The following is a 16,083-nucleotide window of genomic DNA, read 5'->3' as shown; positions in this document are numbered from 1 at the left end:
AAGGAACATGATAGTTAATGACAAGACCGGTTGGTGACGATGCTGAGATGATGTACAGCAGTGAAGGGTGTCCACCAATAAAGAAAGTAGGAAGTTTTCGGCAGTGGTCTGACAGGGAAGTCTACAGGGAGTCAGATTTCAGAGCTGGAGCCCTGAATTGCAGTGACTCACACAGAGAGCCTGAGAGCTGCCTTTGTTCCACTTGTGTCTGAACGTTGGAGGAGAAACAGCAGGCTCCAGTTTTTATTAACTTTTATTTTCATAAGCATAAAACTCATGTGCACCGAACTTTTTCCTCACTTGAGGTCTTTCAACTGACTTGCAAAAAATGCTCTCATGGTAAGAACTCTCACTTCTGAATTTTACTTTTTCTTTTCTGTTTCCCCTCCTTGTTCTTCTCTGTTACACACTTGGGTTTTATTCTTTCCCACCCCTCTCCCTTCTTATGTTTTTGGCACACCTGCTCCAGGCATGCCCACTGGACCTGGGACTTGCTGCTGCTGCTCCTTGGCTTGTCAATCCGTGCCGGTTCAGCAGCTCAGATCATAGAAGGTAAGGCTGCTCCCAATCCTGTCTATAAATTGAGAGTAAGGGTTAATTTTAAGATGTGCTTGCCTAATATGGAAAGAGGCTGTACATTGCAGCTCTTCGTTTTCTCAGCTGCTCACTATTCTTCGTTTCAGACGAGGAATCTACTGCAAGTTAAGAGCTTAAACTGCCATTCATTCTGGAAAAGGGAAAAGAACTATGCTACTACCTCAGCTGCAAGGCAGCCTGTCATGCCTGCTCTCTCAGTGTGCCTTCAGAGTGCAGTAATGCACAGAAAGGTTGCAGAAAGTAGTTAGGACAGATGTGTGTGTCACTGGAGACGTGAGGATTGTGCCGGGCACGGTGTGAGTGCTGAGGTGCAGAGAGGTGATGCTTGTTCCAGGGCATAGGGATTTCTCCTGGCCAGTGTCTGAGCAAATCAGGGTTTTCAGATCTCTGCAGTTAAATGTTCCCTTTTACCAGCCTAGCCTTTATGGACCTGCATAAAGTGAAAAGTCTCTCTGTAATTGCAGAGAGCAATTCAGCATCTCTGGAAGACACAGCCCCACATTTTACTTGAGAGAGAGGACGTTGATTTCAGAGTTTGCATGTCATTTTGAGAACAGTGAAAAAGCTTCATAGGCTGCTTTTACATTATGAGCAGTGATACTCATGTCAAATTGAGGGGTTTTACTGTTTTAGCTAAACCAGTCCAATGTAATGCTAATGCATGTCTGTAAAAGTGGTGGGTATACAACACATTGCACATACTTCTGTTGCATCAGGTGAAAATGTTATTCTTGTGCTGGTGAATGAGTGCCTCACAGGATGGTTGTGGTGTGGTTTGACCCGGCAGCAGCTCAGCCTCACACAGCCACTCCCTCCCTCAAAGAGGGATGGGAAGAGCATTAGGGGAAAGTGTAAAACGCAGGGGTTGAGACAAAGACAATTTAGCAGAAAAGGAAGGGGAAGTGATAGTAATAATGAGGATAATATACCAGACAAGTCATGCACAGTGCAGTTGCTCACCACCTGCTTACCAATGCCCAGCCAGCCCTCATCACCCCCTGGCCAATCTCCCCCAGGTTTTTGTTCAGATGGCATCCTATAGTATGGAATAGCCCTTTGGCCAGCTCTCCTGGCTGTGTCCCTTCCCAGTCTCCTCACTGGCCTGGCACTGAGAGAAGCTGAAGAGTCCTTAACTTAGTATAAACACTGCTTAGCAACAACATCATCATTGTGTTACCAACACTATTCTCATCCTCAATCCAGAACACTGCCCTGTACCAGCTACCAGGGAGAAAATTAACTCCATCCTAAGTAAAACCAGGACAGTGCAGCAAGTGAGCTCTGAGCAGGAGAGAAACAAGTTTTGGCACATAACTTTTAATAAGCAAAAGCTTGTAGAAACCACAGGCACAGTGACAAACAGAACAGACATTTATTTGGCACACAGTTTCTTTTGGTGTGGATTTAGGCCAGTCTGCGTCGCCTGAAGCTTTGGTTCTTGACATATGCTGAGCTGTGCAAGTCAGATAGGGATCCAGGAGCAGGAAAGATGATCGCTACTGATCCAGCACAGTTTCTTCCTATGCTGAATCTTATTACTGCTGGAAGCATTTCTAACCCTAGGTGAATGAAGCTCAAGTGGATTCATGCAAGTCTCCTTAGATCACTGGAGACTTGGAGACTGTTCTGGGAATGTATTCCTGCATGACTGGCCCAGCCCAACATCCTTTCCCACTCATTTGCTCGTTAATACAAAAGTTCCCGTTCCCCAATGTCTACTGAATTCTTTTTACACCTGATTTTTAAGTGCCTCAGATAATAAGGATTCCGTGTTTACTGTTGCTCACCATCAGGTTATGTTATAAGCAACATATTCCTGATGCTTGGTTTAAATCTATTCATCTCCTGAAAGCAGGTGTTGAGTGCTGGGAATAACCTGGCTTTCCTTCTGGTGCTGCAAAGATGAGAAGAATTTTTATCATTTGTGTCACTACAGAGGAGTGAAGAGCTGTATATTCTTCACATCTTTTGGTCTGCTTATTGCAAATATTGCCTCTTTTTTTCTTTTCCCCCAGTTCCTTTTAGTAAGAGTGCACAGAGATAAATTGTGTGTTCAGGATGAAGAGGTTTGCAGACACTCAGGCACTCAATGCTGAATTTGTGCTTTATTCAATGCCCATTTTGTCACTATCTCCTTTAAGGTCACTGCTTTCCAGGATTCTCCAGCAGGTTAAATATTGCTGTGCTGCTTTTCTGATGGTTGACCTCTCTCTCTTCTATCCTCCCATAGACATATTGGTATCTGTAAATGCTGGGTTTTGTAGAAGAGAACTGTGAATGAGTGAAGGTGATTTGAGAGGAACGGTGCAGGTGCCTTCTGCTGTACCATTGTACAGACTATATGCAAAAAGGAAAACCACCCTGAGATGTTCTAGGGTCGGTTAAACACTGTTAAGAAAATTACTCTTGGATTAAGTTAATCCCGGAGGAGTGGGGAAGGAGTAACTGAAGGAGTTACCTGTTTTCCACAAACCTGCAGACAAAGCAGTGACCCTCAGAGAGTTTAGAGAAGGAAAGTTTGTCATCTTTGATCAGACAGGTGGTTTTGCTTACTGGTATGTGATTAGGTGGCCATGGCCTTGCTGTCATGTTCTCCTCAGGGCAGAAGCAAATTGCAGAGGGGCTGGAGGGTACCAAACAAAACCCAGAGCCTCAGCAGCCCTCCAACAGAAGGGCTGGGCTCCCATATGTCTTTGTGAGCAACAGCAGAAAGATTAATTAGAAAGCTTTGATCAGTTTCCTATCAGGAAAAGTGTTCTGCCTATGTTTTGTTCTCCTTGAGGAAATGGTATGGTTCTGGACAGCTCCTGCACGGAAGGAGGACGCAGGGAAGCGCAGGGGGGAATGCAGACGCCAGCCTTTGGAGCTGGTTGAGAACTTCTGGGCTCCAGTTTAACTTTATAGTGGATTTGGTGATGATGGGAACTCCTGTTTCCGTTGAAGCATTGCTTTCATTTCCAAGCCCTAGAATGCCTGACTCCTGCTTTTGCTGTAAAATGGGACAGACAGCAGACCAGAGTGCTTAAAACCTTATGCTTAAAATTCGGCTGTGTGTTCTGCAGATTGATGGCATTTGGTCGTTGTTTCACCAAAACTCTTAAGAAATACTTGGGTCTTGCTTGAGAGTGAAACTGCACATGAGTTCAGAGATCTCAGCAGTTAGGATTCTGAATTTCAGCTGACACTGTTGGAAGGTTTGAGCCCCTTTCACTGCAGCGAGCATTGCACGTTTGCAGAAGATAAGGACTAACATGCCTTCCTCCTCCTCAACTCCTTGCAGTGCCAGGTGAAGCATGGAGTGCTTTTGCTGGTTTTCTCCTGGGTTGTGCAAATGTAGCACCCTGTTCTACTCAGGCTTGTGTGGGAGGGTATGTTGGTGTCTTAAAAGATTAACTTCATAATTTCTCCTTTGTTTAAATGACAAGGAAGCACATGTCCATCCGTACATAAAAGTGTAGGCTGTCTCATTCTATCTGGTCTTGTCTCATGGGGCATGTACTTGGCCTTTAATTATATCTGATGCTGTGTCTTGTTTTGCATGTATTACCTTGGCTGCTTCTTCTCTGTTGCTTTGCATCTTCAATCACACATTAAATTGGTGAAGACAAGGTGCCCAGAACATGCTGGTACCCAGTCTGTGGACAGAACTAAAGTTATAAAGTCTGATTGCTAACCTTGCTGAAGTTCAAGTACCAGAATCCTCCCCAAGACTTGCTCTAACCTCTTGCAGGAGTAATATTCACTCTTCCAGCCTATCTAGGTGGCTATCAGTGGTTTTAGTTCTTGGCACTCAAATCAGTGCATGCCTTTAAAATATATCTATCTATCTATATATATATAAAGCATTAAATTGTTTAAATGTTTGTGGTTCTACCATTTGCCTGAAGTTTATGTGCTCTAAAAGAAGCTTTACAAATTTCCCATTGACATCTGGGTTTTGTTACTAGCCAAGCTGAGCAGTGCCTTCTTGCCCTAAGTAACATGCTCAGCAATAGTTTACATAGAGTAAATATTTGCCTCTTTCCTTGGCTCTCTGTACACAGAATGGCTGTCATTAGGCTGTTGACATAAACTTTGCACTCATGACCTGCTGAGTTTAATGGAGGAATCCCGGATCATTGACTTTCATTGGCTGCTGATGGACTGGTGGTATCCATACACACAGCAAACCTGCACTTCTTTTCACAAGGAACCAACACAAGGAGTGTAAATAAATAGTTGCATACATTTGAGAAGCTGTTTCTGTGCAGTAATTCCCATATGTGCTGCTTTGAGTGTCCACTGTGTACAGTCACATTGACTCACGTGGTGACAGGGGCAGATCGACGTAGTGTTTCCTAAGACAGAACCCAGTTGCAGCACTGCTGGGCTGTGTGGAGTGCAGTAGTGTGTAAACACAGCTTAGATGGCACTGTATCCCCTTGCACCAGACCCAGCACTTGGACATCATTGAACTGCTCTTGAGTTTAAATTGGACGAGCCACTGTGTAACTCTCAGAGGCGTCTTCAGGCTGTTACCAGCTGTTGTGTGTGTTTGGAACGTGGAGCTGAGCCTGATGAGATGCCTTTCCACGCAAAACATAGTTAATTTACTGTAGAGAATCAGTTGGGTTCAGTCAGGGTCATCTGTACGAGTAGCTGAGGAGATTGATAACACCAGGAGGACAAACCTGATTTAGTGCATTTGTTCCATGTTGTCACTTTTCTGGAAGGATTAGTTTTCTGGGTAATACCCTCTACATGCTAATTCTCTTGGACTGGAAACTACATGTTTGCTGAGCTGCTCTACCAGGCAACAGAAGGGGGGGGTTGGCCTTTTCTGAGGCCTCAGAAAGGGAAAACAGCTGGGGTGGATACAGCATTATAAAGGCTGTCTTCATTTCCTCTCGGAAGGCATCCTGGTCTCACTGGAACCCTGCAATCAGCAGTTGTTTCTGTGATTTGAATTGAACTCAAAATCTCAGCTGTGCTTGCATTTGCCATCAAAGAGTGTTTGGAGGACCTGCTTGGTTTGAGCAGGTGAGCAGAGACAGGGATGTGGATCTCAGGACTAAGCAGCAGAAGGGACGGTTTGGCTGCACTATTCATGTTTGGGATATTCAGAGGATTCCAAAGAATTTGTTTCTTGCTTTAACATGTCAATTTCCAAACCAAACACCGGTTTTGGATGCTGCCTGTCCCTTTGGCTGGGATTTCTTCCCCTTTCCTTTGGTGTGTGAGCTGTGGACTGGTTTGTGTTTTCTCATAGCGGTATCTAACGTTTGCCCAAGTCCATGCAGTAGCTTTGCCAGCTGACACTGTGTGCATTGGATGGAAAGGCATTGAATTGTGCAGCTTGGTGAGACCTGATTGCTTTATTCCAGATGTCACTAATGTTATCTAAGAGAAGATGACTATTTACCTCCCCTATTTCCAGGCTGCCAAATATCCTTTTCCCCATCTGGCCAACCGGATGAGGGGTTGAAATGACATAAGCTTCAAGGTCCCTTCCAACCCAAACCATTCTAATGAGGAGTGTGCAACAACAGGGGTATTATTCAGGATATCTTCTGCTGAAGGAAGCCTTGGAAAAAGGCACCAGAGAGGGATGAATGTGCCTGCCAAAGAATTGCAGTGTTTTCAATGAATAGCTGTCTTGCAGCCCAATCTGAGAAGAACCAGGGTCTGAACCACCATCTGCTGAGGCTTTCTGTGAAATCAGGGTTTTCTACAGACACTCTACCCAGTTCCACTCCAAACATTCAATTGACAAAGACCTGAAGCTGGTAATGGTGATTTGATGGTGTGATTTTTAGCTTGAACTGTGCTGTCATGTGTGGTCTTTTCCTTCATCTTCACTACAGAAGATGGAATATTAACAAGAATGGGCTTTTGCCAGTTCATTCTATGTTTGGGACTCTCCAGTTTACTCTGGGTCTACCTCCACTGCTGCCACTGAATGCACTTTTTGCTGTGACCCGTTCCTACCACAGTAACTGCTCAGGTAGCACTAACTTCCAGTCCTATTTGTGGCGTGTCTTTCTTTGAACTGTGAAATCACAGCTCCGTACATAGGATGTCTGCCTGTGCAAAGCTGAATATAGCTTTTGGCTTTCTCTGTACTTTTTTTTGGTGGTCAGTGACTAAGAGGCAGTTGCTCATTGCACTTTATATGCAATTCCCTCTTTATGAGTGATACACACTATCTAACTCAAGAAGAGAACCCACCCAGAAATAGTTCTAATTTTGTGCTGCCTGCTAAAGAGTCAGTTGATGCCTCTTGAGAGAAAAGAATATTGCTCCAAGACACGCTTCAAAGCTTCCTATAAGCACCAGCTATGGTGTGTGGATATTCTGAATGTGGTATCTGAGCTCTGATTCATCTCTGGTGATGCTTCCTATGACTAAATCCAAACAGCAAAAGGAGTCATACAAGAGGTGGGAACAGGCTCAGGTGGCACAGCAGAAATAGACACTGAGAGTACAGTAATGAGGTCAGGAAAGCTAAAGCTCGTGTGGAATTCAATCTAGCAAGACATGTGAAGAAAAACAAGAGCTTCTGCAGGAATACCAGCAGCAAAAAGAAGACTAGAGAAAATATGAACCTGCTGCTGAATGGGCAAGGAACCTGGTGATAGGAGCATGATCTGGGCATCTGCAGGCTGATCTGACTTTAGTCCCTGAGGAGATGTGAGAGAACATAAACATGAAAGCCATTGCCAGACCCAGTAAGAACAAGATGATTAGAAGCAGACAGCACATATTTGTGAAGGGAACAATCATGCCTTCTGCAATGGAATGACAAGCTCAGTGGCTGAGGGAAAGGCAATGTCTTGGACTTGTGCAAGACTTGTCATTGCTGTCTCCTGTAGCATCCACATTGGCAAACTGTGGACTAGAGAAGTGTACAGTGAGGTGAGCTGACAGCTACCTGAACTATGTGTGCTGCTTGTCCCCGTGTTTCATTCTGCCCCACTGGGAACTCCTGCTGCATTACTGTGGTGCTTCATGAGAAGGTATGTCTTCAAGAGGCTGTTGTGGAGAACCAGATCAGATGTAGGAGTGCTGCACTTCAGGCAGCAACGCGTATCTGGTGGTCTACAAGCAAAGTATGTAGTGGTGAAGGGAATGAGGGGGAAATGACGCACAATCTAAGGCTTTTCTAGGAATCTGAAGCTCCTAACATCAAGGCAACCATTGATCAGGCTCATTAATCCTCCTTGCCCAGCCCACTGGCTGCATCACAGAGTGAGGTGTGAGGAAACAGTCTCTCCACAGCATGGATCTCTTTTTTTTGCCATCACACTATGGTTAACTACACATTAACTTCATACACTGCATCACTTCTGTGAACATGATGCTTTTTCATCCTCAGAGGGCCAAACTGTGAGCTTTTCTTAGTCTCCAGCTTTTCACAAGCTGTTCCAGTTCCGCCTGTTTCAGCACTTTGCCAAACCAACATAGCTCCTGACTTGGTGGGAGGAACCACTCCTCTGCAGTGAGTGCTCCACAGCACTACTGCCATTCTGCGGGGGGCATGTGGATGTCTGAATCTGACCCTTTCCTGCTACTCACTGTACGAAACAAGCAATTACAGGAGAGTTATGTGACATGTGCAAGTTTTCTCAGCTGGCTCTTCATCAAAAGAACCCATCAGTTGTTGTAGTGAAGGGGTGTTAATGCAAAAACACCCACCTGAGTGGGATTGGGATTTTAATTAGAGTTCCATCACATGGTACATTAGTGTACAATTGTTTTTGTCAAACAATACCTGACTCAATGCCAAACTCTGTTAAGGTGGCCTTGATTCTATGTGTATTTTTTCTTGCTGTCTTTTTCTGAGGCCATCCCTCTTCCCTTTTCCCTTGCCTCTTTCCCCTTCTCTATTCTTTCTCCCTTTCCTTCTTCCTTCTCCCTTTCCATTTCCCTTTCTCCTTTTGCATTTCTCTAACATGCTTTTGGCCAAAAACAACAACCTTGGAGCAGGAATATGTTACCATAACCCTGACTGTTCATCTTTTCTCAGGGTCCTGCTGACCACGAGGCTGAGTAAACAATGCTCTTGTCCTCCCTTCATAGGGACTGGAGCTGCAGGAGTTTTGAAATGTTCAGGGTTTTCTTCTTCTCTGTCCTTTCAGGGGCTTGTGCTCAGGCATGCTACATTGACCACAAACAACGTGGTCCACCCTTGTCTGCAGCTCCTGCATCCAGCCTCAGAAAGTCGCTGCCACAGTGACTGCAGTAGTTTTAAATGACCTTCAGGAAGGGAGGTCTTTGTGTGCTTATCATAATATCTGACCAGCCAGCTCATGTCAAGTCCATCAGTTCACCCTAGAAGGGCTTTGTACCCTTCTCACTTGTTCTCTGTTAACCTTTAAGGATTGTTTCATCATGGACCACACTTGCTGCCCCGGAGCTGAGGTGCTGAGCGCCGTGGGTTAGTGGTGGGCTTGGCAGGGTGAGGGCAGGGCTTGGACTCCAGGAGCCTAAAGGGCTTTTCCAACCAAAATTATTCTATGGTTTTATAATGTTTTGTCCACAAAAAACCCACGTTGCCTTCCCACTAGCAGTGATTTGTTCTCAGTTTTGCTGCCTTGTGTCTGTGATTTTAACGTGGCCAACAGAAGAAGTTTGAGACTGGCACGTGCTGCTTGGGAATGTCTTCCCTTGGCACATAAAAACAAAGAAGAGTTTTCTGAGGGTTCCTTCACTGGGTTTTGTCAGCCACAGTAGCCTTGTAACTGCAAAACCTGAAGTACTTCAGAGGTCAGTTTTGCCTGCCCTGGTGGTGTCTTTATTTTGTGTCAAGGGGCTGAAAAAGTCCGTTGTAACTGTCATTTATTTAAACTGTAAGGTAGGAATCACATACAGCAACGTCCAGATTGCTCAGAGAGAAACTCTCATGTGTAACTACTTCTAGCCTGCTCTTTGTCTACATTAAAGCATTTTGTGCCATGGCCAGCTGTTCAAACACATAGTTCTGCATATGTAGAATATTGACACTTTACTTTGAAGTCTGAATCATTTCAAAAGAAACTCCCCTCCACTTTCTCACCTCAGTTTGGGTACTGGCTTCTTTTTTGGTACTGGCTTCTTTTCCCCCTGGATATTTTGAATTCCAACCAGACAAAAGCAGTTTTTCTATACTCGAATGTAACTCTTCTCAAGAAAAGTCAACTGCAGTGTGCTGTGTGCAGACAGTCATTGGAGTTTCTTAGGAGTTCCCATAACACCTCTGACTCCTGGCTATAAACCAGCAGGTTGGTGAGGGGAGGTGTTCTGTGTACCCAGAGTAAAGACGTACGAGTGTGACAGAGAGAGCAGCAGTTATCTACAGGCAGTAGTAAAGGAAAACTGCTTTTGGATACCTGAAAACTCTTAATAATCTTCGTCCTTTAAGGTTCCTTCGAGCTAAAACCATTCTATGGTACTGTCATACACTGCCACTGGACAGTATCTATATATACATAAAATAAAATGATACTTAGATGTCAAGCACCGTCTCCCAGAGCCACTGTCTCTCCCTTGCCACAGTAAATCCCAGCACCTCAGGGATGGGTGCTGACATGTAGCTTGATTTATCTCAAGAAGGTGAACTGCTGCTGAGAGTTTTGCAAAACATTTGCCAGGCTCCCTGTTTGCTGTGTTGCAAACAACACATGCACAGGAGGCAAAAGCAGTCTGAGTACTAGAATTATCCAGACTTGCTTGGAATAACACTTTGCAATGTTTTCTGCAGGGCTTCTGGGAGATGCTAGCTTAAGGACATGTGTTATAAAACTTCTTTCTGTAACATCTAGCTCATTTGTCTTTTTTCTTTTGGTTTTGTCATGTTAGCCTGGAACTTCCTAGATGGGATGTACCCTCCTTGGAGAGAAATGTGCTAACACTTCTACCTGCTTGATAGATATGGCATTGTCTATAGCCTGGCAAGCATTGCCTATAGCCTGGCAAGTGAAAGCAAAACTTAATGCTTCTTGGGAAGACAATCCTGCAAGCTGCACTGGCCATGTCATTCCCTTCTGTGTACACTGTCCCTCAGCTCTGGCCTGAGACAAGGCTGGATTCCAGTCCCTTGGGTCTGCAGCTAGCAGAGTTTGTGCTCCATGGCCAAGGAAGAAGCAAGACCTCTGTCTAGTGTCATTATCTTCAGTAGTTCTGGTGCAAGCATCGAGAGAAAGGAATGAAAAATAAACTTACATTTCAGACAAGCAAACAAAGTGAGTATTTTAAGGGGCTACTGTTTAAATTACCCTTTAACCAGGTATTCCCACATAATGCACTCATTTCACTGGCATTAGAAAACAATATGTTGTGAAACACACGTCTGAGGGGTACATGAAACAAGCACAGAATTCTGACTGCTCTCGGTTCTAAATATGGCCTGCAAAAAATCTGTGCTTAAAAATGTGAGTTATTAAATGTGATTCTAAAATAAATAAACAGCTTCACTCCTCATGGCCCTCTCCTAACCCTTAGCATGCTGGGGACAAACAAAGTGGAGCTGCACAAACCTGCACCTAGAAAAACATCTCTCACAAACTCTGAATCCAGACTGCTGTAGTTCAAACAGTAACTCCATTGATCAATGTATGGAATGAAAGAAATTCCTATGGAATGTAGGAAACTGCATACAGAGAAAAATAGCCACTGGAGCAGTCCATACACAGAAGATAGTCAAGCAGTGTGTGCTTTCAAGAGAAGTCCTCTTATTTTGTGACGGTGTTTTAGATGTGATGCCAGCTGATGCATTTAGCAGATGAGACTTTGCAGGGCTTCATGTTGAGAGGTAAAACGTGTTCTGTCATAACTGAATTTGGATCAGGAGCTAAACAATAAATTCCCATTCATTTTCACATTTAAAATGTGAAACTTGGGAGTTTTAAAACTGCTTGTCAGCAGCATGACAGTCATGAAAATGTAGGATGGAATTACAGAGACATGAAGGAGGAAAAGTGGGGAAGGATTCTGTTTGGACATACAATTAAGCTGCAGCTTCTCTCAGCTTGGGATCCTCTGGAAAGTTGGTAGAAAAATGTGACAAGTATTCAAAAGTAGCTTCAATTTACCTTCCCCTAGCTTTAAGTTTCCAAGAGCTGAAACTACGTGTGTGTTCTGTTTACAGAAGCATTGCTTCTTTTCTATAGTGGAGAATGTTTACCTCCCTGAAGAGAGTGACCTCTGGAAATATCCCTAGTACAGCAGTATAGAGAGGATGGAGTGCTATGTGCAATGCAGATATCTGCTGTGGACTTGATCCAATTTCAGTTTTCAATAGAAAATAAATTGAAAGACAAAGTCTGTCAGTCAAGCAGAATAATTTCAGCAGTTAGGACTCAATTCTCCGTGCTGGAGGATTTCTGATTCCATGCAGAAGTAGGGTCCTGTGTGAATTAAAGATAATCAAAGCAGGCTGTGCCCAAACATGATTTGGAAACAAAGATAAATACTCATATCTGGCATTTCTTTTGTTTCTTGCTGCACAGAAAACACTGATCTCTGTTTTAAAAGTCAGTTACAAAAAAACCCCATTTTTACATGCACCACAAAGTGACAAAGACACAACACACAGACACAGAAGTGAGTGATTACCAGTCATGCAGAGCGAAAGAGGCAATTGCTGTTTATTCCTCCCAAAGAGTACATTCCACCTTGCTTTTCAAGGATGCTCAGAAAGCATCTTTTCATTACTGTGTTTATTTACACAGGAAGAAAAATGGCTACAATATTTACAGACTAGGAAGTCTTCACTGATACAATCTAACCTATAAGAGTCAGCAGGTACTTCAGGCTTGTTTGTAATAAAAGAGAGCCGTGCAGACACATTTATGCACGTGGATTAAAGGAAGGTCGCCAGGCTGGGCTTAAAACTGTCACAATTCCATCTCAGTTATATCGCTGAACAACTATTAGCTATGTAGCTTTAGATGGATGTGAGAACTCTTTTTTTCTGTGGCAAGAAAGGAGAATAATGGTATGATCAGTATCTTTTCACAGCATCACAGAATGGTAGGGGTCGGAAGGGACTTGTAGAGATCATCTAGCCCAGCCCTGCTGCCAAAGCAGGTCCATCTCAATCGGTAATTAGTGTGTTTTCCAAGAGCTGCCTGATTTATGGAAGTGTTCAGCCAAAACCTGTCTGAGAAATCACAAAATAAACCTCTGGGACCGTATTTTAAGATGTGCTGAGCAACACCAAAGACTTTTTAACAGTTTGGGATTTTTTGGCATGTTTTAGGAATGAGCTATTGAAAGATGTTCTGCTCCAGAAATTACGAACGGTGAAAAACAGTGGTTCCACAATCACTGCAGGGTCATCTGTGCTTCACCCAGTCATTATCAAATAGAAGTGTTAACTTGATATCAGTCAGCCAGGACGTTTCACTGGTTTAGCTGACATTTCTTGCTGAACCATTTCAAGTACCAAATTTCAACCTAATGCTCGAGCTCAGTTATAGCATGTTGGCTTTATAGTACCAGCGAGGTGACAAACAATTCCTGCCAGACTGGAAAGGCAGTCAATACAAAGCTAAGCTAGAAAATGCTCCCTTTAATATTAGGTGGTGAGGATATTGTCATGCAGTTCCAGAAACCCTGGAATCTACATTCATTGCATCATTAAACTATCCCAGAACTACAATCCAAAGACATTTGGCATGGCTTTGTGTTTTAGTTTATGATGGGATAATGTGCATCTCTCAAAATAATCAATTATAACAGTTTTGTTGTGTTGCTTTCATGAATAATAATAATAAAATAAGGTTAATTGAAAAACCTGGTGTAAAACAAACACAAAATGAGTGTATGACAACAATCAGAGCTCACAAGTTGCAATCCCTGCTGCACTATCTTCCTCTGGCCTATAAGGAGTCTCCCTTTCACTCAAAACTGGCCCACTGGATTCATTTCATTAGTGGCCGTGGTAAGTAAGTGTTCAATTGACATTAACATAACAAAAGTGAACGACCCATCAGGAAAATAAATGTTCATTTCAAAAGGGAAGCGTGTTCCTTCTCCAGTTGTCTGTGGAGGACACGCGCTTGCTTCCTCTCTTTTCAACATACAGCTCCTCTGTCTTGTGTCCACTATTTGTTTTTCTTCAAGAGAGTAAACCACAACCATTCCTGCTTGAAGTGCTCCACATCTTCTCAGTGCTCGTATTTTGGTGAGCAGGCAGGCCAGAGAGTTCAGCCTGCAGTTTTATCCTGTCCCACTACTGGAATAAGTACAAACACAAGTGCTCATTTCAGACCTGTCTCAATGGAAATAAATGAGTAATAAATATCCAGTCTTTAGTCTGAAATATCTGTAGCTGCCACATAGGCAAAGCTGGCTCAAGCAGCACAAAGTCCTGCTGTTAGCAAACACTTCACCAACTGCTTCAAAACTAGACTGAGCAGCTCTTGTTCAGAATAAAAACCACCCCAATTTGTTACCACGTACTGTTTTAATGTTTATGGGGATTCCAGAGTGGTTACATCATTTGAATGAATTTGTCATACTTGTGCATTTTGGATCACGTAGTGCCAGAAAGAAAACTTTTGTCATTATCAAGTTACAACTGGATAACTTAAGTTTAAAAATTGAAAAAGTGTTTGTCTTTATAGACAGGGACACACACAAGTATCTGTAGATACACACATACACGTGTGCCTCTGTGGCTTTGGTTGAGAGCAGAGCGCAGCTCGCAGGCTTTTGGGGTATCAGCCTGCTCTCATGGTTAACTGCCTGAGCAGCCTGGCAGTTTGCACAACAAGTTATTCAGTCCTTGGTCTTGAGGCTATTTTCTCCTTAGTGGCATGTTTTGTTGAAAAGAAAATGGGACTTCCACGTGGGAAGTCAATCAGTGGCTCTCTTCACTACAGAAAGTATTTTGAAAGGAAAGGATAAGAACAAATGGGGGAAATTAATGCTTTGGAGCCTGTTGATGGATACTTTTAAACAGATATTCATTAGTTTCAACATATATTAGGATGTGACCTATCTGGATCTCCTTTCACCTTTTTTGCCTCTCAAGAATTTAACTTGCTCTCCCAAAGAACGTTGTTGCTCTTGCCTTTGTTTTTCGAAGCACTGGCACAACTGTTCTACAGTTGCCATAGACAAAGGGTATGGCAAAGGGTGAGGAACTGTAAAGGAGGGTTTGACCAGCTGTTGCAATCCTGTCTCTTGGTCACAGAACCACACAAAGCAGCACAGAATGGTTCAGGTGGGAACGGATCTCTGGAGATCACCCGGTCCCAGTGCCCTGCTCAACCAGGGCCACCTGCAGCCTGTTGCTCAGGATCATGTCTGGACAGATTTTAAGTATCTCCAAGGATGGAGACTCCCCAGACCCCCTGAGTAACCTGTGCCAGTGCTTAGTCACCCCCACAGAGAAAGAAGTGTTTCCTCAAGCTCAGAGGTTTTCCTGTTTGATTGCTTTCCTGTCCTGCCACTGGGCACCATAGAAAAGAGCCTGGCTCTGTCCTCTTTGCACCCTCCCTTCCAGTATTAATAGACATCAATAAGAATATAATAATAAAGTCCTGTGTGTCAGGTCCTGTGAGAAAAGCTGCCTCTGATAGCTGCAGAAACATGAGGCTTCAAAGGACTCAAGCTCTGTTTTCTCCAGCCACATTTTCAGTGGAAAGCACATATCTGTGTGTGTACAAGTGTGTAATATACATAAGGAAGCTCTGTCTGGTTCTTATATCTCATTCTCCCTTTGCTTACAAGGAAGGTTTTGCCACGATATGAAGACTTGGCCACTGTGACCAAACCAATGGACGTGGGTACCACTCTCAAGAAGTGTTTATGAGGGCAAGGAAAAGGCACAAAAGGAAGGACAGCAGAGAAAACATCCACCCTTTTGAAACTGCATGTCACCGTTCAAATATGACACTGCCTCAGAAGTAGATGGTTGTTTTTTACCAGGCTGCTGCCATGAACTGTACTACTAAGCAGCTATTACTGTTAATAACTAATAGCAGTTACCATTAACCACCAAAGGTTACCAAGTAAGACAGGAATATAAAGATAGTGGCAGTATTGGTGATATTTCTTTTGAACAGTGTTTTCTCTCTGAGTCAAGCCCTGTGCCAGGCTGCCCAAGGAGGTGGGGGAGTGCCCATCCCTGGAGAGATCCCAAAGCCCTGGGGCTGAGGTGCTGAGGGCTGTGGGTTAGTGGTGGCCATGGCAGCAAGGAGAACGACTTGCTGGGACTTTTCCAACCTCAACAATTGTGTGATTTCCTTGCTTACCAGAATTCACTAGGTCACTTCAGGTCACTGCAGATGTTCACATGTCCAGGTCACTGCAGATGTTCACATAGCAGATAGGAGAGCGTAGCCAAATACATTAACAGCCATGTGACTTGGGCTATGTGGTCCTGTAACAGAGCAGAGACACTTCAGTTGCAGAAACAGACACCCTGTCAGATTCAAGATAAGTGTCTTGCCCTGTTGAGTCCAGAGCTCTTCAGCTGCATCCTACATGCCCAAACCATCCTGTGATTATTTTCCTTGC

General features: G+C 43.8%; 1 protein-coding gene across 3 annotated transcripts in view; it reads left to right on the top strand.

The window, feature by feature from the left end:
- The first annotated feature begins 223 nt into the window (after positions 1–223).
- The window catches only part of LOC133625301 (collagen alpha-1(XV) chain-like), a 90,673-nt gene continuing 74,813 nt past the window's right edge, over positions 224–16,083 (top strand). For all 3 annotated transcript variants that reach the window (XM_061994966.1, XM_061994967.1, XM_061994965.1), the window contains exons 1-2: positions 224–339; positions 470–552. In XM_061994966.1, coding sequence (XP_061850950.1) covers positions 329–339; positions 470–552 — 94 coding nt within the window. In that variant the 5' untranslated portion in view covers positions 224–328. The remainder of the gene's footprint in view (positions 340–469; positions 553–16,083) is intronic.

The sequence above is a fragment of the Colius striatus genome, chromosome 4 (assembly GCF_028858725.1).
Source record: "Colius striatus isolate bColStr4 chromosome 4, bColStr4.1.hap1, whole genome shotgun sequence".
Lineage (NCBI taxonomy): Eukaryota > Metazoa > Chordata > Aves > Coliiformes > Coliidae > Colius > Colius striatus.
The sequence above is the reverse complement of the archived record's forward strand: the minus strand, read 5'-3'. Positions and strand labels throughout refer to the sequence as shown.